Source organism: Cyanistes caeruleus, chromosome 4 (genome assembly GCF_971803275.1).
Source record: "Cyanistes caeruleus chromosome 4, bCyaCae1.hap1.1, whole genome shotgun sequence".
In the NCBI taxonomy this organism is placed as follows: domain Eukaryota; kingdom Metazoa; phylum Chordata; class Aves; order Passeriformes; family Paridae; genus Cyanistes; species Cyanistes caeruleus.
The window spans coordinates 38,054,699-38,081,187 of NC_141704.1; the positions used below are offsets into that span (position 1 = coordinate 38,054,699).

The 26,489-nt window shown below is 39.5% G+C and overlaps 1 protein-coding gene across 5 annotated transcripts in view; it reads left to right on the plus strand.

Moving 5' to 3' along the window:
* TMCC3 (transmembrane and coiled-coil domain family 3) overlaps positions 1-26,489 on the plus strand; it is a 129,549-nt gene that overhangs the window by 51,224 nt on the left and 51,836 nt on the right. Inside the window, exon 1 of one of the 5 annotated variants that reach the window (XM_023933590.2) lies at positions 8,098-8,547. The exons of the other annotated variants lie outside the window; for them this stretch is intronic. Coding sequence (XP_023789358.1) covers positions 8,518-8,547 — 30 coding nt within the window. The 5' untranslated portion in view covers positions 8,098-8,517. Of the gene's footprint in view, positions 1-8,097; positions 8,548-26,489 lie in introns of those variants that run through there. 5 annotated transcript variants of the gene reach the window in all.

Below are 26,489 nucleotides of genomic sequence, written 5' to 3' on the forward strand. Positions count from 1 at the left end.
TGGGTGTGGACCTGAGCCTCCTCCATGGGTAAATGAGAGACATTTATACCACTGTTGAGAGTGTCCTGTGATCACTCATGCAGAGTCCTGAAATACTGATGTGGTTGTTCATCAGAATGAAAAACTCTTTCTTCAACAAGGAACTGCAGCTAACAGAACAGAAAGCTTTATGAGGTGAATTTTCCACTCTGATTGTTGAACTCTCTGCCCTCCACAGGAAAGCAGAAGAGAAACCCTCCTACAAAACTCAGCTAATAGCTAAATTGAGGTGTAGGGGCTTTTTTGAATAAGTTTTGGAAATATCTCTTATCTTTAGGGAAATAAATAAGTTGTTATTATCAACCTTGTTAGGAAATACTGCTGCAGATCTTAATCTCCTTTTAGTGCCTCATTTCTAAATGGCATAAATGTGAATTTTCTAGGCCTCAGTGAGATGTCTCAGTAATTAATATAACTTCTCATTTCCCCTACTGCACAGCCTGCTTACCTTATGTATGCTGAATCTACCAGCTTCTTTCTAAATTTATGGAATTCATGTACACCAGCTAGAGTATTTGTATATCTATGTACACAATGTATATGTATCCCAGCTGTCAGGTATTTCTATACCTCATGCTACCTCATCCCCAGCTCGCATTGCAGCTGATTAGGGCCTGTATCAGCAATAGTGTGGCCAGCAGGACGAGGACACTGATTGTCCCTCGTACTTGACACTGGTGAGGCCATACCTCAAATCCTGTGTCCAGTTCTGGGCTCCTCTCTGCAAGAAGGACATTGAGGTGCTGGGCATGTCCAGAGGAAGGCAATGGAGCTGTGAAGAGTCTGAGTACAAATATCGTGTGAAGTGGCTGAGGGAGCTGGGATTGTTTAGTCTGGAGTACAGGAGGCTCAGGGGACACCTTATTGCTCCTTAAGACTACCTGAAAGGAGGATGTAGCCAGGTGGGGACTGACTTCTTCAAAGTAAGAAGTAACAGGTTGAGAAGAAACGACCTCAAGTTGCACCAGAGGAGGTTTAGATTGGATATTACAAAAAATTTCTTCAATGAAAGGGTTGTCAAACACCAGAGCGACCTGCTCAGGGAAATTGTCGAGTCGCAATCCCTGGAGGTATTTAGAGGGCATGTAGATGTGACACTTTGGGACAGGGTTTAGTGGTGCACTTGCAGTGTTAGTTCAGTGGTTGGATGCTATATTAAAGATTTTTTCTAATCCAAATAACTCTATGATTCTGTGATACAGTGAGTGCCTTTGTTCCCTTTAATCTTCTTGAGTGTGCTTGGGAGGGCAGAAGGAGAAGGACTTCACGGGTATCACATGGGCATCCTGTCCTTCCTCTCACTGGCCCATGTCCTCTGCTTCCACCTGTGTGAGAAGGTGCACAGGGCAGAGACCTCTCCTGCCACATTCCTGCTGTGGCTCTGCTTTGAGCATTCAAAGTAATTTTGTGCCAGATCTTGCATTTTGGGGTCTTGGCTTTCTTGAATATTCTTGGACGCCATGAGAAGGTGCTGTGTATGATGAAACCAAGAGCCTACTGCAGTGTTTTAGAAAATGAAAGACTGGTGACTCCTGTTGGGGTCCTCTAAGCTCCAGAATTGAGTACTGGGTATGGCAAGTCAGTCTACCTTTGTTCTGTGACAAAATATATTTTGGGGATTAATATTGTGCAGAGAGACAACTCCAGCTGCTTCTAATTTCCTTACTAGGAGCCCATCTGTCTAGCTGCCTGGATGTGATACAGTTGTATTAGTAGTTGCACTGATTCATATTCTCTTTTTCTAATGATGCATAGAGATCTATTACCCATATGTTCTTCCCAGTGAGTGTATCTGCCCTTCGTACAGCCTCTCTTGAGGGATTATTGGGAAATGGATAGGACTCCTGCAAGCAAACTACTGATCTGTGAAGAGATCCTGAGGAGGGAGCTGGGAAATTGTTTCCCTTCCCCGTGGTCTTGTGTGATATATGTGCATTTCAGTTCTCTAAATGGGTTTTCACTTCTTTTTTTATTTCTTCATTAAGAGATGTGTCAGACATATCTTCTTCCTATTTCTTATGGCTAATATGCAGCTGTGCAAGTTCTTCAGTGTCCTGTCAAGACTAGAAAGTAGTGTGTTGGCTAATTCTCAGTGCAGATAAAAAAGGCTTGAGAAAAATATATTGAATATGCTTGTCCCATTTATATGAAAGCAGAGGCTGCACTCACAGACCACTGGAGCCTCAGTTAAACTCTGAAATATGGCAAAGAATCAGGATCTGCTCATTTATGTATTTATTTCATTTGAGTTCATTTGCTACCATTTGCTGTTATTTCCACATTAGAGATGTTTGCAATGAATTGTATTCTGAGTTGCTTCTTAGTTGTTCCACTAAGGACTAAGCAATGTACAACACTGTCAAATGGAGCATCTCACTTCAGTCATATTATACTGTGTTTTGCTTCTTACTGAAGGATCTTGTCTCTTCATTAGGTTTTTAAAATACTGATGTTAACCCTAAATGGACTAGGATCGCACAATGAGAGAGAAATCTTCTCTCAGGCCATATTGCCACAGACAAAACATAAATGGGCTCAAGCTCATTGTTTTTGTTGTTCAAGAGAACAACTGTCTGGATCTGCTGGACCATTTTCTTGCAGTGGCTAGAGTAGGATGGTGTGTGATGAGATCCAGATATCAGTGAGGCTGCTCACCACTGCCACACAACCTTATGTCTTCTGGCTTCAATAACCTGCTGATTGCTAGATTAGAAAAATGCTTCATTACACTTGTGAATTTTGGTATCCTTGTTTTAACTGGATGCATTGGCATAATAGCAAGTATCAGGACTTTCTGTACAGAAATGGAAAGTTAACATTCTTTATCTTAGTTTCCCTTGGCTAAAGCAGAACCATGACACAGAACTTACCTTTTACAATACTTGGACTTTGAGTATTTATTAATTCTTATGTACATTATACTTCACCCTTATTCTGAGCAAATATTTTAAAATGCTTAATTCTTCCCTGATTTCATTTTTACAGAGTTCTTACCATGATAGAATCAAAGAATAAATTTCACTGGCAGTGTTGCAAGTCTCCTTATAGTTATATGTGGTTTCCAGTCAAGTAAGAGGTTACATGACACTCACTCACTAGGCTGGTTGGTCTGTTTTAAAAGAACTGAATTACTGTCTGAGGCACTCACAGCATATCAATAAATAACACTGCTGTCTGCAGATATTTCTGGGGTTTACTGGCTCTTAGTTGGTTTTGGTTTTTGTTTTGGTTTGGGTTTGTTTCTGGTTTTTTGCTTTTTGTTTCTGTATTTATTACTTGTATTTAATGAAGGAAGCAGGCTCCTTAAAGGCATATAGGAGTTACCAGTTTGAATCACACTGGTAGTTCACTAATTCTACTTATGATCACAGCTAAGGGCATCAGAAAAAAAAGTATAGTAACATATACAGCACAGAGTGTACTTCATAACTTGTCTCCACAAAAATAAGCTTCTTAATCTTTTCTGTCTGCTTCCCTTTCCCTCTCCAATGCTGAGGATGTACTTTTTAATATTACTTTCAAATTTTGTGTTTATAAGCTGTTGTTGTTCCTGGATTGTTCTCATACAGAATCATTTGTTTCCTGCTCATTCCTCTGTATGAAGCTATTTCCTAACCCTGCAGTTTAGGTTCTGACCATGTGGGTGGGCTTCAGCTGGCAGCTAATCCCCAGGGAGCTGTGACAGATATAGGATGCTCAAGAAATATCTGTGAAGGGAAGGCGAAATGTCCTTGGGACACAACAAGACCCTGCAAGAAACCTAAGAGGAAATAGAGGCAACATAGCATAGTGAAGATACCAAATTAAACTGGGCAGGAGGGAAACTTCTTTGTGAGTTTTATATTCTCAGAGTATAATCCTGTCAAATGACAAAATGACTGAGGCTGAGTGGAAATGCCTTTGCTGCCTGTTATTCTGTGGGAAATCCATGAGTCTCTGGTGAATGTTTTCTTGCCAGCTCATGTTCACCAGTCCTTGCTGCACACTACCTGTGAGAGTCAGGAGTTCACAGTGCAGTGTTGGCATATCACATCATCCAAGTGAATTTAACAGGCTCTAAGGTGCTTTGACCTTGTTCAGACCATTCAACAGCTGAACACAGAGGTCATGAACTTCTCATGCATTTTCTCAATGCATCAGGTCTCTCTTTACACAGATGTCAATAGATACCAGCAATGTGTTGAAACATGTGCCATGCAGGAAGGCATCTCTGCAAGAGATGAGCCTGGATGCACTGTAGAGGCTGTGCACTTCAACTAGTCCAGCAAGGAGGTAAAAAAATGCAGTGGAATCAGGTATTTTTGTAGATTCTTGTAAATAAACAGAATTGTATCAGTAAGCAGTAACCCAGGGCAGTGTCCTTGCTCACACCCCCAATGCTCTGGGTGACTCCCCAGTGCTTCCTCTGAAAGCTGCTTCTGTCACCTCCTGCTGCACGTGTTTGGCTGTGCTCAGGGTTTCTCGGTGCACAGCTGGAGAGGTGCAAGCCACCGCTCCAGAATTCTGTGCTGGGCTATCACTCATACAAACGTTTCTGGCCAAAGCATTTCTCTGCAGGTCTTTACCATTCAACAGCCTCTGGCCTTCCCCAGTCTGCAGTGGGAGGAGGAATGAATACATGCATCTCTGTCAACAAACATCTGTCAAGTTTGCAGGTCCCCAGGGGAGCACTGTGTCACTTTAGCCTCCTTCATGTTTTTTTTACACTGATGTGAATTTTGGATTTTCTGGGTTTTCTTTTAATCCTCCTGGGAGATTAACTACTTGCTCATAGAGAGAAGTGATACTACTGTCCTCCCACTGGTTTTGTGGAAAGTGTAGAAGTTTCTTCTAAATTTATCTGGAAGATTGCTACTTGCAGCCATAAATACTTTAAGCTAATATAAACACCTGACTTTATTAAATTCAATAAAAACTTTTCAGGTTATCAATTGATAAAAAAATTACTAATTTTATTCATTTCTCATCACTGTGATGGAGACTACTCTGGAAACATGAAAAGTATGTGCATCTGTCAGAGTTCTGGTTTTATTAGAAAGGTTGAGTATTATTTGTTAAAACAGGAGATTTGTGGACACTCATTAGAAACTGAAAGGTTAAATAAACTTGAGCACACTTTGTATTTCCATTTCCCCCCTGCTTTTTCCTGACTGGTAGAAGAAATGGATGTTATTTCCCAGACAGGGATATCTTGTAGATAAATCCCTTTGGAAATATTTTAGAATAGAACTGTGTCTTACAGTGTCTTATATAACTATTTTTCATAAATATACAAGAGTCTGCTTCCATCTTCACTAAATATATTTTCTAGTGTCTGTTACGGTGGTGCTAAAAGCTATTTTCATTTAAATGGCCTTAAATGAGGCAATTTGTATAATGACCGGAGAGCAAGAAAACCAAAACAATCTGCCATTAATACATACCCCAGACACATTCATATAACCTAAAGATATTTCAAGGATCTAGTTAGATTTGGCATATTTTAGTTAGAAGCTTAACGTTGATCTGTATTCATGTCACAATTAACTTGGACTGCTACTAATGAAATCTCTAAATAGATTTTTGTGCAAGTTGTTTCTACCTAATGGCTGGGAGCAGGGGAGTGCTGGGGAACTAGACACGCAGTTGTAATAATAATAATAATGTCTGCGACTAATTACCTCTTAGGGCTTGACTTTGTCAACTGTTTTGTTTCCATCAGCTTCACTGATTTTTTAATTTTTTTATTTTTTACCAGAATCAGAGCCAGAAAATATGTAAGCAATCAAGTTGGTTTGCTTTTGAAAAGCATCATCTATTGGTCATGTTCAGCCTGTGCTGAGGCAATGGTATCTTGGGCTGCTATAGAGAGAGTTCAGTTCCTGCCATGGTTGAACTTTTTGATTTGAGTGAGTTGTTTCTGCCAAGATACTCCAATATATCAATTAATTTTTAGCTATATCAAAGCTTGGGGGCAGGATGTACAAGTTCTTCAATCCGGCGTTTAGCTGTGTTATGTCTTCTCTGCCAATTTTTGTACATAGCAGCCACAAATCAGATCTTCCTAAGTAATGAGATTAAAAACAGTAGCTTTTTTCTCCTTGCCCTCTGTTTTATGAGGTGTCAGATGACATTCATGACAGTTTTTAGCTTTGTAATCACAAATTTACACTATTAAAGAATATAGAAGCTGACAATATCACTTGGTTTTATCATTGCAGGACTGGGAGCTTTGAGAAACAGTAAATGTCAGGAAATTTGGCTAAAATCATGATAGTTGCTAGGGCTGTGATGGGACAGTAAAGCCCTCCCCCTTGGTTCTATGTGCAGGCCTGCAGGAAGGCTTACACACCTCTCCTAGGGATATCAAGAGATCAAAGTCTGTCAAGTGATTAAGGCCTACTGACCTAAGAACACAAGAGGGCACAAGCCAGAAGTGACAGACAAGTAAATGACACTAAGGAGGAGACACCATGGTCCCCTAGGAAAGGCTGTGTGGGATCCCAGCCACTGCTTACTCATATCTCTCTAGTAGTTAGCTGTCCATGGAGGGGGAGTTGAGGAAGCTGCCTACTTCTCAGCTGTATACAATCCCTGCCAAAAATGGATTACTTAGCCCATGTGCAGCTGCACTGTAGAGACAGCTGGTGCCATGAGGACTCTTACTCTAGGTGTAGGAAAGGTCATGGTCTTGACCTAACCTTTGTCTGGACAGAAGTGCAGTGTTTATCTGTCCTTCAAGAAAACAGAAGAAAGTAGTACCTGAATGTCCTCTATGGTAGCGAGCATAGGGATTTACTTGTTCTTCATGGAGAAATGTGCAATGTTAGGAAAACTGTTTACAAGACAGAGCTCCTGGTGGCATTCAGAGAGTTCTCACTTGCTTGTTGAAGTGACTGCAGTCTGAGTTATGGGGGCACAAGAATAAAATCTAAAATTAGTAATAGTGGTTTGTAGTTGCACATTCTGACCTACTCAAGTTTTCATAGCTGCCTACAATAAGAAATTAAAACCAAAGGGATGCTGTTAACATTGTATAATTCTTATGCAATGGCCAAATAAGAGAATGATTGATTGATTGATTGAGTGATTGATTAGAGAAAATGTCAAGAGAAAAATTACTCTTGCATTCCACAGAAATAAAGTAGAATGTTGTCTTTTTAATTTCCATGTTTGTATTGCATTTGAAATTGGTATTTTCTAACATGATTTAAGTAGGCTGTGAACATTCTTTTCTGTTTTTAAATACCTGAGTATTTTATCCCAAGAAAGAGCTGTGCCTCATTTGAATGACACATGGTTCAGGAGCTGCCTGTGTTCTGCTGAAAAGTCATTAGACTAAGGATGAGGAATGGCATACATTAGAAACTCATGCAATCTCTCTACTCTAGCATTATCAGTATATGCAAGAACTCTGCCACAGACTTTTGATGCTGGACTTCAGTCTAGATACAGTTTTTGTGGATCCTGACAGTTTTACATTAAGTTACTTTACTCAGCCTGACACATTGCTGAATGTCTTCTCTGTAGTCTAATGCTGTGCAGGGTGCTCCTACCCTGGGGGAAATGTGAAGGCAGTTGCCTAAAGAGCATGTGTATGATGAAACCATTTCCTTTATTGGTATTGCAGGCTCACTTCCTTAATTTAGATGCATATGAGTGGAAATAGTCAGCATTGTGTGCAGAACTCAAATGTATTCTCTTCAATCAACAAAGATAAGATTTAGTGACATGTACTAAAAAAACACAGCCCCAACAACAAGGTATCTGTCAGTTTAAGCATTAAGCTCTTTGGTCTATCAGGCATGTGGAGTCCACAACCTGTGCTCTGGAATTAGGAGAAGTTGAGAAATGAGCATTTAGACTCAGATGTGTTTGACTATTCAGAAAGTTTGATTTCCCCACCCCCAATGACACTTTAGCTACGTATCAGCTCTCTCACTTATGCACAGGGTATGTGCTGTTCCTACAACTCTTCTTTGCCACTCTGCATGCCAGCAACCAGCTACTGTGTGGTATTTGTGGAAGTGGGTTGCCTAGAGGGAAGGATGTCAAGGAGAAGAGGCACAAGTTGCACTTGACATGCAAAAAGGGCTTGAAAGGAAGAGGCTGATCATTGTCTTCTGCTTCTGTGCTGTCAGATGCGCCTGCTTAGATGCTACTTTTTTTTTTTCAGCACTACTAGATAAGTAGAGTAATGAAAGCTTTAATATTACCAAGAAACCAAGAAGATCTGAGCCTCTGATGAGATTTGCAGGAGGTATCATATTTAGTATATTTTTATATATGGGAAGATATTTTATATATGGAAGATATTTTTATGGTGAATTGTCTGCTCTTCATATTGGATCCAGTAGGAATGCTTGGAGAAGATAGCTGAATCTGAGAAGATTAAAGAAAGTTGAAGGGAAAAGGGGAGAATTGGACAAAATAATGAGAGATTTTATCAATCTGAATGAAGCTGGCTTTTTCTCAAGAAATTAGGTATCTTCAAGTAAAATGAGGAATCCCATACCTAATGTGTTACAGGTAACTGTTTATTTTTGATGTTTATCTGACATGAATTGTTTTTAAAGGGTCTGGCAAAGTTGTCTCTGTATTCTCTAAGTTTTTCTCAGAAGTAGGTATAGCCAATGACCGTGTAACAATTTGTTTGTTTCTCTTGAAGAAATGGGAAAATACTTAGGCATTTCTCCTTGTGGATCTGATTTGTTCATGTTGAGTGCAAGCCAACCTCTCTTGAAGCTGGTTATTTTTCTAGAAGGGCAAATACTCATTTATGGTTTTCATCACATGAAAATACTGGGGAAAAACTGGGATATGACAGTCAGGTGAAGGATGCTGGCCGTCTCCATAGCCATGCCTAATTTAAAGACTCAGGCAATTGGTAAGCTGGTGACAACACACATTTCAGCAATGCAGATTCCAGTTATGACTGGAATAATTCATGTCTGAGTGTGACATGGTGATCTACATCGGAGAGGTGCTTTGTGTATGTGTCAGAGTCTTGTTAACAGGTGATACCGGGCTGCTCTGGTGGTAAACTTTCTTCTTGTAGTAGCAATCCCCAGCATGTGGCACAGAAGTAGCAGGAGATAACCAGTGGGCTTGAGACACCTGAGGAAACAACTGAGAAGAGGCTGAAGGCAAGTTTAGCTGGTGTGGAACCCCTTGTAGCAGCCATTTGGCTGCTTCTGAAGGATGATCAGATAGAACTGAGGTAGATGTAATCTTTCAGCTCCCCACAGATTTCTATCTATATCTGCTTTTTTTTTTTTTTTTTTTTTTTTTTTTTTTTTTTTTTTGGTGGCAGTTCAGGTAAAGAAAATCCCTTTGTGTTTGTAAGTCTTGACATCTGAGTGAGGAGCCTTTCAAATCCTCTGTTTGCAAAGGACTGCTTTGTAGACTCCAGCCTTCTGCAGATCAGCTAAAATCTATCAGTCTATTTTGCCTAAATTTTTCTGCCTTTCCTCCTGCCTGGGAGGGAGTTTTTACTAGACAAGAACCCAAGTCACAGACTCAAAGACTTGCAGCTGAATTTTGTCATTGACTCATCACATGCCTATTGATGATCCATCTGCAAATAAGATAATTGTCTGTAATTTGGGGTGCCTCATCTAAAGACCTCATTTTTCAGTGCTAAAAAATGAGACTAATGCAGATAACACAAGGATATTGAGTAGAAATACTTACTGTATCTAACCATTAAAGAGCTGTTTGCAGGTGTAGCATGCTTTTTAATGGCTAATTAGCATTATTTAACAATATTTCCAGCCCTAAAGATTCCACTGCCCCAAATCAAGCTTTTATTCTAAGTTCTATATAGAGAATAGAAGTTTTCCAGTTATTACTGTGTGTAACTTTCCACATGCTCTCATCTGACCCACTCATTAACTGTTGAATTGAGTGAATTGACTTTGGTCTCATCTGTCTCAGTAGCTCGGATGTTACTCAGATGTTTAGACTTTATCCTGAAAACCACGGCGCACAGTTAATGTAGTAAATCCCCACTGTACCAGAGCAATTGTCCCATATCAAGCAGTTGAGGGCTGAGAGCTCTACTCAGTAAGCAGGGGTGGAAGTTTAAAAAACAGTATATGCCATACTCAGCAGGGAGCTTTCTTGACTGGTGGAAGAGGGACTTGATTGGTTGACTGACTGCTCAGGCAATGGGTCACCTTTTGCAGGTATCACAGAGATGCAGAGAGCTTTTCTCCAAAGTAAGTACCTTATTTGTCAGTTCAGCTATACCCTATAATGGTATGTGCTTCATCTCTGCATTTATCAAGACACAGTGAACTAGGATAACCCAGGATTTTCCTTATTCTTGGTTTCACTGGCTGGAGGAAGGTTCCTTATTCATTTACTTAGAACAAGTGACAGAGCAGTCTGTAGAAAGTAGCACAAAAATGCTGATCATTATCTTTAATTTTCCTGCCTTGCTTATCACTGTTTGATAGAAGTGATTTCCTTTGTGAGACAATTTCATGCTGCTAATTCCTAATGTATCTTGCTGCATCTTCAAATGTGCAATTTTAGCAGAGATTTCTACAAAATCCTTCTCAGCTCCAAAATTTTAAAATATTCAATATACTCCAGTGTGAATGCCATTAGGATTCTAAATCTATCAATCTGCTGTGTTGCCTTTTAAATTTAATTTTCTAGAAATAATCAGTTCCCTATACTAATACATGATTGATGATACTTCTGCAGCCTGGCAGAATCCAGTTACCTGATTTAGTAAAACTTCACTTTTCAAGGGGGGTCACACGGGAAGCATGTACTGTCAGAAGGAGCTTGGGGCATTTCCTTCTCCTTGCACGTACTTAAGTGTTTCAGCATTCATTGTACTGTGCTGAAATCCTGTCTCTATAAGAAAAGTTCCTGCTCACCCAAAGCTGACACAGAGCATGTTACCATTATTCCTTCAATCCTCCTGCCAGGTTTTATTTTCAGTTCAGCCTGAATGTCTGTTATCTGATGTTTCTGCCATGGGATTTGTGCTTTGGAGTAAACAAGATTTGTTTATATTTCTCCTGGTTAAATTACCTGTAAAAAAATAATCATTGTTTGAAAAAGCTAATTGCACTTAGTCTAAAACACTCTGGTTAGCATGTCTCTTTTCAGAGCTGGAGAAGTGTCTGAGCCCCTTGCTCTGCTCACATGTCAAAGGCTGTTCCTAGTGAGAGCCTCTGGAAAAGCATATCTGTATGCTCAGATCTGATGCTAGTCAAATTTCTTAGTAGTTCTGAATGATGGCGACTGAAAAGCTAGAACCCCATGAACCTAAATGTCCTTGTATCATGGATAGTGCTGCTAGACTACCCTTGCCTAGGGTACCCTGATGTACCCTTCAATCCAGTAACAGAATTTCTTTGTTCACAGATGAGAACACACCTGGGTAAATCCTCTCACACCTTCCTGCCTACCTGCCCACCTTGAACTTCTAAGTAGGAGGAATCAGGAGAGACACTGTATTAGATACACAGCAAATCCTGGCTGTGTATGATGCAATTATATGTCAGGCCAGACAATAACTGCATTGTCACCATGATTAAAAAATGGACTCCCGTATCAATTAGCTACCGCCTATCATGATGTCAGTCTGCACAATGCCATTGATTTGGCAGACTTTTAACCTGGAGAATTATAACCTCTTTCCTCTTCATCACTTTATTAAATCCAGATTGATCTTTCATCCAAAATGTCAAGGAATCTGCCAGCAGCTTAGCAATTAATGAGAATAATGACCTCTTGCAAGACAAACGACAGTGAATTAAAAGTACAGGTCATGTCTGCATTTGCCAACAAGATGGTTAGCTTTTTTTCACCTGTTCTTAATGCTCTTCTTTTAAAAAAGATACTAAAGAGAGACTGTTAATTGCATTTGAACTCAGGTTCCTTTTCAATGCTCAAAATTTTGGCTCATAAATAGGGACAGCTTATGTTAAATCTGCTGTAGCAATTCTGGCCCTAAGCTTTTTACTGCGTTCTTCGAAGATTTCTGCCCCTGCTGCTAGGATTGCTTGACTAATCATGCAGCAGTTGCAGATCTGCTTAAATCATAGCTGGAAAGACCACATCATTCCTAGGAAAGACCAGAACTGGTGACAGTTTACATTAATTTGCCACAATGATACAGCACCATCTTCCCTAGAAGCTGACCCAGTCCTGTAAGGAGGGGGACAGGCATTTAAATGGGCAGATTGCTAGAACAGAAAATTATTTTAAGCTTTTTTAAGCTCATCTATATCTACTAATGAGTCAGAGCTTTAATTCCCAATGAATTCAACAGATAATCTGAGAGAGTTTTGTACTTAAGCAGTTAAGGGCTAAATTCTTAAAAATACTCAAGTTATTTTGATGGAGCTGCTGAATCACTCAGACTTTGCAGGTTTGGACCCAAAACGCTTCCATTAAAACTTTGATAAAACTCAGACACTATCTGTAAAAAAATCTTCAGTCAAAAAATATGCATACTCTTGAGTGAATATACTGTTTCCACTTCATATTTATAATCAACAGGACTTTAAAGGTTAAACACTTTACATTTTTGGACAAACATGGAAGTGAAACTTTTAGCAAAATTTTGCCACACTTCTGCTTTCATTTTATGTTGTCACAGGCCACAGGTAGATTTTATCTGCATAAAAGATAAGGGAGATTCCTATTGCAGTACTGGGGAAAATGGGTGAAAATTTAATTTAAGTCAGAGGGAAAACTCTTGCTTATTTTAGTGAAATCAGACTTTTCCTAGTGAGTTTAAGCATATATTAGTTCTTTGCAAAATAATTCTAGTTCTTTCTCTTAGGACAAAATGCCAGAAAATCTCCCACACATGTGAGGAAAGAGTCATTGTACTAGCATAAGCCTGTAAACACCACTGGAGATGTTATTGCTTGAACAATGTGGGTTTATTAGCTTGGATTATTCAGCATCTGAAGATACACTGGTTGTTTCTCTTATGTGTATTAATATCAAAGCCAAAACTAATACATGTTAGATCCTGTGGGGGAGAACCTTGGAGCTCCTTGCCTACAAGCTGCAGCTTCTTGCTCGTTCTCAAAAAGGTCATATTAAAAGGCCTTTTTCACTTGTCTTTGAAGTGCTGGGTCTTTTTTGTGATACCATCTCAGACCTTCCAGCTGGTGGCACTGTCAGCATAACTTGGCTCCCACCTGTTCTTGCCATCCCTCACTCCTGTTGCACGGCCCCTCCCTTGTGGTGCAGAGGACAGAAACTGACTCTTTTAACACATAGTTAAGGTCAGTGCCTTCATTCCAGTTCAGAAAGATCACAGAATGGTTTGGGTTGGAAGAGATCTTAAAAATGATCTGGTTCCATCCAAGCCTCTTGCCGTGGGCAGGGACATCTTCTATTAGACCTGGATTCTCAGAGCCTCGTCCAGCCTGGTCTCTTCCAGGGATGAAGGATGTGGATGGGGAGTCCACAACTTCTCTGGGCAACCTGTTCCAGTATCTCACCACTCTCACTGTAAAGAATTTCTTCCTGATGCCTTATCTAAACTTGCTGTCTCCAAGAGTAAGCAGGAATTAGGAAGATGTTGTTTTCTAGGGATGTAATGGTCGATAGCTGTTTTGGCTGTAATGCTGGCCCACTTTAGCTGCTGTGCTATCCCAGCTGTGAGATTTACAGGGATTTGTGAACATCTTTGGATTTCAGATGGTGCTTTTCATGCTGCTTGTATCTGTTAAAATGCTGTATGTTTTGTGCTCTGAGACATTTCCTGATTACTCAGTAGAAATATCTGATTAATTAGATATCATTAGGTTAAATATAGTTAAATACAGAAACACAGGTAATTGCTTCAAAGATGATGCTTGCATAAATAATTTTTTTCAGTGTTTTTCTTTCTCCCTAGTTCAGCTGTTGAGATACAACCTGTTCTTTGTTTTGCTATGGAGGGACCCTGTACAACAAGGAGACATAGCTAGAAATCAGTCATGCACAAATGTTGTCAAATGAAAGTGTGAGAAAATGAGGAAAAGCAAATAGTTTTTTCACTACCTTTTTGACATTTATTAAAGGGTCTTGAGCCTGGTAAAGTTCATACTTGGCCATTTGCTATAGAAATAGAACACTGAAAAAAAGGTATTTCTAGAAGGAATTTCTATAATTTCTCTTTGTGTAGTGTGAACCTGCTTCTCCCAAACAGATTGGATTTTGGATTTGTCCAGTAGTAATTTATGCCTGGTTTGTACCTTATTGCATGGAGCTTCACATCCAGTTGGGTTTATCTGGTATGTTGTATTTAAGTGGTGTCTGCGTTTCATTTATCAACTCATAATTTTTTATGCACATAAGCATGGTGAAAGGCATGCCAAAAGAAATATCCATGTTTGGATTGAAATGATCCATTAATATGAAAGACTAAGATATGTCAACATCATTTATATTCATGCACATACTAAATAATTGTGTTTTCAGAGTGGGTATGTTATGGCTTCCTGATTCTGAAATAATTACAAATCTTAGCTATAGCTGAATTATTACTTGCAGCGATTTAGCTCTGCCAGAAGTGTTGTGAATATATAGACTATTAATGTGGTGTGGGGCAGCAGTGGTGAAGATAAATCTGTGGCTGTGCTGATTATTCACCTTTCCAGACAGCAACATTCATCTTTTTGTCAGTATTTGAACCCGTACACCTCAGTAAAACTGTGAAACGCTATTAAAATCAGATCCTTGTTTTCAGTATTTTTTTTTTTAATTGAAACTGTTATATTATTTAGTTTTCTGAGCCCTTGTGTGCCACACCCATGCTCATACACCCTGATGTACTAATGCTTTCAGTGCTATTCAGTACTGTGCTTGGTAGGACTGAAATGTGCCAAAAGCAGTTCGTTTCATAATTCTGACTATTTTGCTAACAATTTGGTCTGAAAATTGTAGTGCAAGTAACTAAAATAGGAATTCAAATAAGCTTAAGTACTTCATTTGGAAACATTTGCTATTGACTCATGCATAGGTGATAATCTGAGCAACAAGTATTGATGTCACCCCCAAAAACTATGATAAAATTACCTTTTGTTTTTTAAAGAAAAAAAAAAGTATGTTTTATAAGGAAGATAAACACCTTCTAAGTTTAGAGAGGTTGCTTGGAAGTCGCTTCTCACTGTACTTTAGAAAAATTAAGGTCATTGCTCCCTGTCTTAAGCAAAGAAAGACAGCCACATCCTTGCACTTTGTGTTCTCAGCTGCAGCATGGGGTTACTAAACCCACTAACTTCCAAAGTTATTCAGCAAAGACCTCAGCTAGCTTTGGCTACAGGGTTCTGCTGCCCCAGACAAACCTGAACACTGACATGCTTCATTGCCTGGGTCCTACCATGGAACATGTCCTCCACAGCTTTTTACCTTCTGCAGAAAATATCTAAGACAGTGTCTGATCATACAGGACAAGTCTTTTTTTTCCATTCTTTTTCCCTAACTAAGCAGAATTTATATTTTTAGTCTTTCTACCACTGAATTTATTAACATTTTTTCTGCATTAAAATGAGTAGATGTTCAGCTGTAGCTTTTACCCAGAGAATTAATGTTAATCATCAGTGAATTACATGGTGGTGATTGAATTTATCAGAGTATAATGCCAGGACAGCATGTTTCATAGCTTTTTTCCCTTTAATTTTTCTGTAATGAAGGATAAAAAGAATATCTGTAGGTGGCAATAGTACTGAAGCTGTAGCCATATGCCATTTGAGGGTTTTAATGGATAGGTTACCATCAAGTTAATTTTTCAAGTTAGCTTTCTGCAATTCTGCTTCAATAAGCTGCTTTACTGATGCTGTAGACTTGGGGCAGTGTGGTCCCTAATGTCTGACTGCAAATCTGAGTGTCAGATTCTCCATACCACCAGCAGCATCTACCTTAGGCAAAGTCATGAATGGCTTTCAAAATTTCAGTGTTTGTCTATGTAACTATATATTTATTGATTTTGAGCCACTGAGTATAGACATGGATTTCTAATGACAGTAACTGTGACATTTGTGCTATTAGCATGATGTTAATGTGCAGTACAAGAAGCTATAACAATAGTCACAAATTACAGATGGTTCCAATGAATTTGAAGGATAGAATGTGGTGTGTATACAAAATAAAAACACCCAAGTTCTAGCCTGCACTTGCTTTTCTGAGATGAACTGATGGTGCTGACAGATAACAGCAATATCTGTAGAGTGTAATGGTACCTGTGCAGCTTTGAGGGCAGGTGAGGGAGAAGGGGTGCTGTGAGCATGAGCAGCAGCATGAGACACCCTGCTGGGGCTAGCTGCTTGTGGGCTCACACACTGTGTGTTTCAGGTATGCTCAGGACAGACCTCAGGCATCTAATATATGGGCTGCTGAAACATGGAATTTCTGGAAATACTCTTGGAGGTGCAGCTGGGTCCACAGCTAATGGGTTTGGAGGAGCATGCCAGGTGTTTATGTGGCATTCAGTGGGTTGCACAATGCCTTTATCAATTCTCTTCTTGACTGGGAGCACAGCTAAAGTGCCAGAAGTAGCTGCTTCATTTGGTCACTATGATACACTGGATTTCCCGCTGCAGTGGATAAAGACCAGCTAGGATTACAGAAACATTGTGAACAACTGCGCTAAGTAATAAACGGTTCTTAATTTGCAGTCTATCACAATTTTTCTTCTGCTTCATTATTACTTGGGTTATTGGCCCACTGAAAATTAAATAAGGTCTTTCTTTGACACAAGTAATTTGCCTTAGATGAGGCAATGCTAACTGAATAGAAAAACCTAAGCTCTATTTATGGTCTGTTATCTGTGGTGGCATTTTTGTTAAATTCCACAAAATGGGGAAATGATAAATCATTCAAAATTCTAGTTGTCACTAGATTAACTCTTTGTCCAGAATATTATTTTCTGGATGAGTCTAATTTATGCATTCCAACTACTTTACTGACTAACAATAGTTCAAAATAAAGAACATTTTGGCAGAAATTTAATCATTACATTTGGTTGTGAATGCCCATTGCTCAGAGAAAATTGTCCCTTTAATTGTGCTACTGTTTTAACTGGTATATTAATTACAGCTCTTCTGCTTATCAGGGTAAATCCAGGGACCATTTGTTGTGCACCTGAATCCACTGACTAAAATGTTTGAAAAATAAACTCTGTGTAAAATGTAAGAGAGTTATTTTAAAAAAAGAAATAGTTCCAAGTGCCAAACTAACATGTGAAATCAAAGCAAAGGAGAGTCAGCCTGTTGTGATGCTGGGAGCAGCAGGTGAGGTGGGGACTCTGTGACCTACTTTGCTTCTCTGATCTGTCAGTATTAGTCATCCCAGAAGCCAAACCCCAAAATTCCACATCTGTTGGTATTATTACCCAGGTCATAGTAAAAGAAAGTCTATTTCAAGCACATCTGTGATTTCTCATGCTGTGATTCACTATACCTGACTAGACTTGTTGTTCTGTAAGGTTAGCAAATTGCTATCCTTGACATATTTCATCCCTGTTTTTTCAATTATTTTTGTTCTACAGCCTTAAATAGTTCAGGAAATAGTTTAAGAAAACTTTTATGGTAGTTGAATGTTGCTGCTGAAGATGAATAGATCACATGGACACAGGTTGAGGTGTGGTAAAAGGAAGAGAAGAGTTTATTTTTCTTCCCAGGATTTATAGGTTTCTGACCACGGCCAGGGATTGGATGGTCAGGATAACACTTTCTCACTGTACTGCTTATGAGAGATGTCCATCACAAGACATTTAACAGAAGGAATGTATTCCTATCTCTATGTTTATAGTTACTGTCTTGGGAAAGTCTTAGAAAACTATGTCAGCAAGCTCAGAAGCTGAGTTTTCAGGGCGACGGTTGAATTCAGTAGTCATGTAAGGAAAAATCTAGCAAAGACTAAGCCTATAGGTCTTCTATTTAATTTTTTTGATCCTAAATTACCTGAGGTACTTTGTACCATAGGCCTTCTTGGCAGACTCTGAGTTCAGCCTCATGAAGTAACCACATTATAGCCTCCAAAGGTTAAGAAAAATGAGCAGCCAACACACACAAGAGGAATTTTATAACAGTAGTGGTGGGTGGAAATGAGGTTAAAAACCTCACTGCGAACCAAAGATCAGACACCAGTTTCTGTTGTCAAGGTTTGAATTCAGTTATAGAACTATGACCTCAGCTGTCCTCAATTACTTTGTTGCATAATGATCATAAAAAAGGGAGAGTCCAAGAAACACTGCCTTTGCTGTCATTGCTGGGCAAGGAATTACTGGGTTATTTAGAAGCTGAGGCTGACTTCTCTGCGTGTCTGCATGAGCATGATTCAGATCTGTGCTATTGTGTTTGTGGAGTTTTTAATATGATGACTTCAAAATGCCGTGAGACAGTTTAAAATGAGTGCCCCCAACCCATGCGAATTGTGCTTTACAATGTGGATAAATGGTTTACAGGCCAGCAGTAATGTTCTCAAAACTCATTGTGCCTTCTCAGTTTTACAGCATGGGCTGATCAGTCACATAAGCTAAAGGGTTCATAGGGGACATCAGAACATCTTCCAGCAAGTTACAGACCTCTGTGTTTGCTGTGCTTCCACATTCCAGCTCGTTGTCCTGCAGCTCTCGGAGAGATGCTCCTTCCTGGGCTGTGGTGGGCACTGTGCCCAGGACAAGCACACTAGGAGGTGTTGCCTCAAACTTTCTCCATGACAAGCATCTGTCTTTTGCTGTGCTCCAGGTTATCGAAGGGAAGGATCAGGATATTATGTTTCAGCTGTTGGGAAGATGGCACAGTCCCCTGGCAAAGCTAACCAGCCTGTGACATGGCCACTCAGTTACCACTTCTCCATCTGATCCATCCTCCAGATATGGCGCTGATGGAGCCGGCAGCCTCCCGAGTGCTGGTGTGGCAGCCCCACTGCCACCCCCAGAGGCTGCTGGCTCTGCAGGGCAGCCAAAAGTCACACTTGGTGCTACTGTATGCTCCATGCTGCGTGTGCCATGGGCTGCTGCCATATTTTACAGGCTCCTCCCAGCAGCCCAGCCAGCTCCAAACAGGAGCTCTACCCCAGGGAGCTCAAAACAGTGATGGTTGTGTGCTTAAAGAACAGTGTGCTTTTTGCTCTGAGGAGTGCAAGCATAGAGTCACTGCTCAAATTTTCCTTCCTTCTTCTCTTGCTCTTCCCATACTGCTGTTGCCTCCCCTGTGTTATTCCACATCCTATCACTTTCTCCTCCCCATACTTCCAGATGATTGTACAAGACATGGATTAAAAATAGTCTTCCAGAGGAGAAACATGTTTGCAACAATGTAAGGTAATTTAAACAAAACCCAATAGAATGGTTTTCTGATTCACAGTTTTATTAATGTCTCTAGCTATAAAGGGATTAGAGATTTTTGTGAAGTAAATGACCTGTCACAGGCTACACAGACATTTCAAATTAAATAGAAAATTTAAGGCATAATACAGTGTTCATGCATACTCCCGTTGCTTGGGAGTGGAAAGGTTACTGAAGATTTCCTTTCCTGTTGCTATGCATTTTATTTTCATTGTTGGGAAGCGTAGATGAAGGTGAAGGTAGCAGCTATTTCAGGAGGCTGCCTATGAAGCAGAAAAGTGTTTTTGATACTTTCTTCCGTTTTTGTTCCCCCGTGCACAAAAGCAGATGCCAAGTACCACATGCTCCCCTGTTTTGTCTGTCGGGTGCTTACATAGGATTCATCTCTGCTTTTGTGTAAAGGCTCCCAAGGAAGTCTCATATGCTGAGCTGGTTCCTCTGTCACCATCCTTGTGTCCATTTTGTCAAAATACACCTGGAGAAGCATCATCAAATTGTATGTGCCCAGATAGCTTTTGTGACAGTCCCTGGGGTCCTGTAATGTGAAAATGTTTGAAAAACATAGCAACAGTATGGGGGAACTACCTGTGATGTACCTATTTTCCCCCGTGAGATGAACTGGTGTAAAGCAGTTCTTGCTGGGCATATGTCCAGGGTAGCTGGTGTTAGAAAATAAGTCTGCAGGCAGATTTAAACAGAAAAAAAACTCCTTAAAAATTTATCATATCAGTGCAGGCAACAGTGTCTCTCAGCAGAGTTTTTACCCACTCCACGATTGGGCAAAGCAGGATGTGCACCTGCAGGTCAACTCCCTCAGTACATGGTAGGTGACATTTGCCACCCCAGCCCCCCTCATCTTCTGCTCTTGCTGGCAGAAAGATAAGATGTATAACTCCAGAGCAAATGAAGCCATGTCAAACTAAAAGTTTGCTGTCCCTCATCTGGGATAAAAAAGCACAGGGTTTTTTGCCAGCACTGCAGCCAAACTGTGCACTATGCACTGGTTTTAATTTTTTAGGCTGCCAGTGATTGATATACATTGAGAAATAAATTTTCACAAATATAAGCAGATTGTTTACATAGAGTCTTTTAATCTCAGAGCAAATTTAAAACATGACACCTTTACATTACAGCATGCCAACAGCTGGGGTGGATTATTTCAGGTAAGCTTTTGTGTCTTACAGTATCACCTACACAGCAGATTGCTTCGATTTGTTCCCATGTTTAGCATCAGTTATAACTTCCTCAATGCTCACATTCTTTTAAGTTCCCTTGAAAAGTGGCTGCTGCCACAAAATAACCCCATTTCTGTTATTCTAACATTTGAATGACATAGCATGGCCAAAACCAATCTGAGCTGACAAAGGATTTCCATCAGTACACAGCTGAGGTATCAGCCTTCAGCAGAAGAGTCCAGTTAACAACACTTCCTTGCAATTTATTTCAAATTCAGCTGTCTCAGGCATCCATCCACTGTCTTCCATCTTTTAGAGAAGTTGACAGAAGTGAGATTAGTTGTAAATTGTCTGAGGAGTGAAATTCATCCTGTTCTGACAGTGCAAAAACACATGACAATACATCTGGTGGTGGTATGGAGCCCAACACAGTGCTCAAGAGTTTCTACTCCAAGGAGAGTATGATTGCGGGTATGCTTAGCAGTATCACTTAAATGTATTTGTTTGGTTTATACTAAAGCACAACTTCAAAGAATTTGTATATATAAAATAAGAAATATCCTTCAGACTTTGAGAGATTTCTGTATGCATCAAATGTATGTTTGATATGGTTGATTCTGTATGTATCATCAAGTAAACCACAAAATCCAAGGGTGTAGAAAGATTGAGGTTGAATGTTAATAAAAGGTTGCAGCAGGAGGGGTAGGCCTTTCAAGCTCCCTGTTTATTGTGTTAGTACTGGGACCATGTCTGAAAGTTTATTCTGGTGGATTTTTTTCTATTATTTTGTTAGTGCCTCACTCTGATACTCTCCAGATCTCTCTTGAGGAAAGACAGATTAAAAATGAAGTGAAAAGACCAAGTAGATTTTCCTGGAAAAGTTAAGTTTTAACAAATGGTGCTTGTACTATAGCCCTGAGTGGTGGATAATTTAGTAGAATATCAGTGTGCCTTTGAAATAACCTTATGAAAGAGCCACTGGCCATAAACTAAGTCAATGACTTATATGTGTGCATTCCTAAATTCTTGGAAATAGTTTCCATGTTCTACCCATGTGCCACATAATCTGAGAAGGTCATCAGATTCTTCAGTGTATAAGTGTCTGAATGGAGGGTGTCAAGAGGATGAAGCCAGGCTCTTCTCAGTGGTGCCAAGCAATAGGACGAGAGGCAAGGGGCAGAAACTGATGCACAGGAAGTTCCACCTGAAAAGAGGAAGAACTTCTTCACTGTGTATGTGACTGGGCACTGGAACAGGCTGCCCAGAGAGGCTGTGGAGTCTTCTTCTATGGAGATATTCAGAAGCCATTTCAACACACTCATGAGTAATGTGCTCTAGTGGACCCTGTTTGAGCAGGGAGCATGGACTGGATGACTTCCAGTGATCACATCCAATCTTACCTGTTGTGTAGTCAGTACTCGCATAAATACATTGGTGTCTTTGCAAATCTGCATGAAATTTGAAATCCAAAAAATTAGTCCTGAGTATCCATTGCAGCAGATATCTTACCTATGCACTAAGTTCTGCCTTGGCTGCTTCAGAGACTGATGCTGACCAGTACTGACAGCATAATCTAAAGGGTCTAACTAAATTGTGATGTGTCAGGGGTAGAAATCCCTGTTTGTCAAAGCACTGGCACTATACCCTGATCAAATACTAGATGATCAAAATCAGTTTAATTACTATGGTTAAATTTGAACCAGGAAAATAACATACATACAGAAACCTAGAGACATATTTCTGAAATTTCTTACAGGGAACAAACAGTCGTCATGGGTATAAACCTTAGGCAGATTTTCTGCACTTATTCAATTAAATCCTACTAAATGGAATTAGGAAAAGCCAGCTAGAACAAATTATGTATTTCTTCCCGCCTCCTGAGACACTGTTCTGATAGAAGTACTCCTGTGAGCTTACAGCCCAGCTAGTAATATGAAAACATATCATCTGCTCAGTCTTAAAACTGCAAGACTTCATATTTCTGATTCAATAACTGATGCTATTGCATATTCTTTATTTGGTATGTAACTATCTGTATATGTATTGGTGTGTATATGTGCAGGTATATGATTTATGTAGATAAATTCTAGCTTGATACACACAAGTAAGTGTAACTGAGAGCTCCATTTCTAATATTCAGAGGTATCCAAGTGCCATGGAACTTGTTAGTGAAAAGCATTTCAAATTTACTAGTGGTTGAAACCAGAATTTTAATGCACATCTGTAGCAGGACTGTAGTAAACTAGAGAGACCAATATGCTGTGACTTCTTTGAATGGTTCTGCAGAGCACTAGAAGCACTTGCTCATTCCAATTACCAGACTGTTTTTTCCTTGCTTTAATGCCTACCCACAATTTATAGAATTAAAACCCATTGGCCATACCAGAAGTGATTTGAAAGGGTCCTTAGTTGTTAGAAATTGATAATGTTCACAAAAATTGAAGGGTTTATCACAACTTCATTTTAAATATCTTTTGCAAGAATTGATTACTAAAAATCAGATCGGAAACCTCTCCAATCAACCAGTAACAAGCAGAACAAGTCCACTTACTTTTTTCTTTTTGGGGTAGAAATGTACCAAGATTGGTACATCCTTTCTCAAAGGATCTCTTTGCTCTCTTCCCTGTTTTACTGTCCATCCAACAGAGTGCCCAGCCGACAATTGCTCAGCCTTTTGGAAGACTGAAGTCAGAGCTGCATGATATAGGTATTCCCTGTGCCCACTGTGTAGACTGCTCACTCTGCCTGTGAAATGCTGTAAGCACTGGGGAGGCATAAATTAATAATGTGTGTTTATACATATGCATGTCTGTAGAATATCTAATGAACAAAGAGAAGGAAGCTTGAGCAGTATATTTTTAACCTCAAAGTTTTCTGTCTAGTGTTATTCTTCTTTCTGAGCTTGCAGGGCAATATGAGAATGTTGATGATAGGGATGAAGGGATTTGTTTGCTGAAGTGTCATTCACAGCTGCTGGGGAATATTGGGAAACTAGGAGAGTGGGAAATGCTCATGTGCATGTATTTGCCAACACACATTTGTATGCGTGCAGGTCTAGAAGTTACAAAAGGAAACAAAGTCACAGAACATTCTGAGTTGGAAGGGATCCACAAGGCTCATGGAGTCCAGCTCTGAAGTGGATGGCCCATATGGGGATCTCACCTGTGACCTTGTCATTATTAACATCACACTCTGACAACTGAGCTAAGCTCAGGGGTCAGGAGGGTTATGTTGAGAAGTTCTAGGGGAATCAAGTCAAAAAAAGGTTTGTTGCAATGCAAACAAGCTGCAGCAAGTTCAGCTCTGTGCATGCAAAGAGAACATAAAAAACTATCTGTGAATATAGAGCATACCTTGTGGGGAGAAAACCTGATGATGTGGAGTCTGTTAATCTCTTCTGGTTTTAAATTGCTGTATGATTTTGAGAGATGTCTGAAGATGTCATGCTGAGAGTTACTGAACATTTGTTTGTTTTTATTCTCATCTTAAGAAGATGATTCACTTCAAGCTATTTGAATGCCTAGGGACATTGTTTAACTTTTTAATGTTTATTTGCTGCTGTCTCCATTCACTACAGAGGAAACAAGAATTCCCTGCTGATTTAGTTGAACTTACCTACTTCTTTTCTCCATCAGTGAAGCTGAGTTGTGTATACATGCAACCTCATTTCATACTGTTGGGTGCCTTAGAAAAATAAATGCATTATAGTTTTGGACCATATGAAATCCAGATAACTAAAGGAAACTTATCAGTAGCAAACTTACCAGTATCAAAGGGGAAAGTTTGTAGAGATTTAGTGAAGCATCTCCTGGAGATGACTCATTTTTGGAGAAGATGAGCATATTTCTGCTGGGTCAGCGATTTAGTTATATAGAAAGGTTTTTTCTCTTTTCTTGAAAACCACATAATTGTTTATGTATGATGCTTTATCTACACAGATGTTCTAATGCCACATTTGCATTTTTGGTCCTTCAAGCAGTTCTGCTAGTTTTCATCTTTCCCTCATCTTAGTTTCAGCAGCTGGTATTATGATATTCAGATATAACTGCTGATTTCAGCTCTACCAGAAAATTCACACTGAAGCTTCCTGCTAGGTTTTTGCTTGGATGAAGCTGTTTCTTATTTTTCCAAAGCCTAACTGATTCAAGCTGTTATTGAAGTTCTATTAAAAAAAAAAAAAAAAATAAAAAAAAAAAGTGAAAATAGTTCATTTTAAAGGTTTAATAGTTCATTTTGAGGTGCCCATGATTTTACAAATTTCCATAAGTCACACATGACTTAAGATTTGACTCCATGTCTTTTACGATAAGAGTCTTTGGATACACACGTATCTGATATGCCATGACACAATGAAGTATTTGTCAGCTAAGAATGTATTTGCATGATCAGCTTTAGTTTTTACTTCTGACGTCTGCTATGTTCTGCCTTCTGCCCTGAGGCATGGTTCTCTGCCCACTTTCCTGAGTCAACACCACAGCTTGAGTAGATGTGCCAGTAGAAGATGAGCTAATAAAACTCAGACATGTGTATTTTCACGGTGTAATAATTTATTTTGTTTTGACAGAAATAGCTCTCACCTGGACCAGCTGTCAGAGCAGCTCACTATTGTTGAATCTAAATTACAAGCCAACTTTAAAGGATAAGATTCTAGACTAAACACAAGCATTAAAGATACATCTCTCTGTGGTGATAATACATAGTCAGGTAGCAATACAGGCTACCAGCCATCAGTTCTGCATACTAACTCTGAAGCTGTGAACCAAGCAATCAGTGGTTTTTGTTGCAGCTTAAGTATATAGTCTGAATACTGTGCCCAAGTTACTGCCCGTGGGCAGCTTGCATGGGTTGCTTCCACACAGACATCACCAACCGGCCAGTTCAGTGTAACAAAATGGAACTGCTGAAAAATAGTAGGTTATTTTTGTGAAAACTTGTGGCAGAAATGAAAAATAATTTTTAGAAACATTTTCTTGTTAAGTTTTCAGACTGGGTAAGGTTTATGATATGATACCTCAAAGGACAGAAAATGTGGGAAAATATACTGTTTAGAAAAAAAGACAACCTTTCATTGTAAGAAATGCCAGATTTTGGTGAGAATGAAGAATAAATGACTATACTCAGTTGTTCTGTAGTTGTATCAAACCTCTGTGATTGAAATGCTGAAAATTATTGGAATTGGTGAGGGTCAGATTGCAAAGTATGTTCCATATGTTTGTGATACCATTTTTTTCTGAAGGGTTTGTCTTAATTTATGCAATAGGACTATGTAATGTGCTATGTTACTGTGTTGTAACTTTTGTGTGCCTGTGCCCTAGAACTCTTGATTACTATTGATATATGCCTTGTTGCTTTTATGGTCTGTATGCTGCTGTTAGTTTATATATTGCACCAATACTTTTTACTGAGACTCCTAATTTACAAGTGTTTCAAAATCTACATGAAATAATGTGTTAGCGGAATGAACAAGCTGGAACATTAAATTTCTCCCCTTACAATACTAAAAATAAAGTTGTTGATAAGGCTGTGTATCTGTGTGAGATATACACACACAAACACAAATAAATTTAAGGGAACCTTGTAAATAAACACTGGTAGGCCTATAACAGTTTTTTTCCTCTCTTTGGATATATGAGTGTTTTTCTTTGAGATTCTTGCTGATAACATCATGCCTTTATTCTGTCTGGGCTTGAAAATTCTGATACCTGTAAAATGGTTAGCCTGAGGTGGTTACAAAACAGAAGTGGGGGAGCTACTCGTATCTCAAGCAGAGGCAACTACTATGCAGCCCTCCGTATCAAGCCAACCCAAACCCTGCTGCCAAAACTGTTTTGTTTTGGTTTTTTTTAAGGCAAGAAGAGGGGCAGCTTCATTTTCCAGTGCCAGCTGGTGATGAGTACATTGGTGGGCAGAAAGGGAAGAGGTTTCAGTTTATTCCATCCCCAGAGCAGCCTGTCTGCTGCAGGACATCTTCTCCTGTC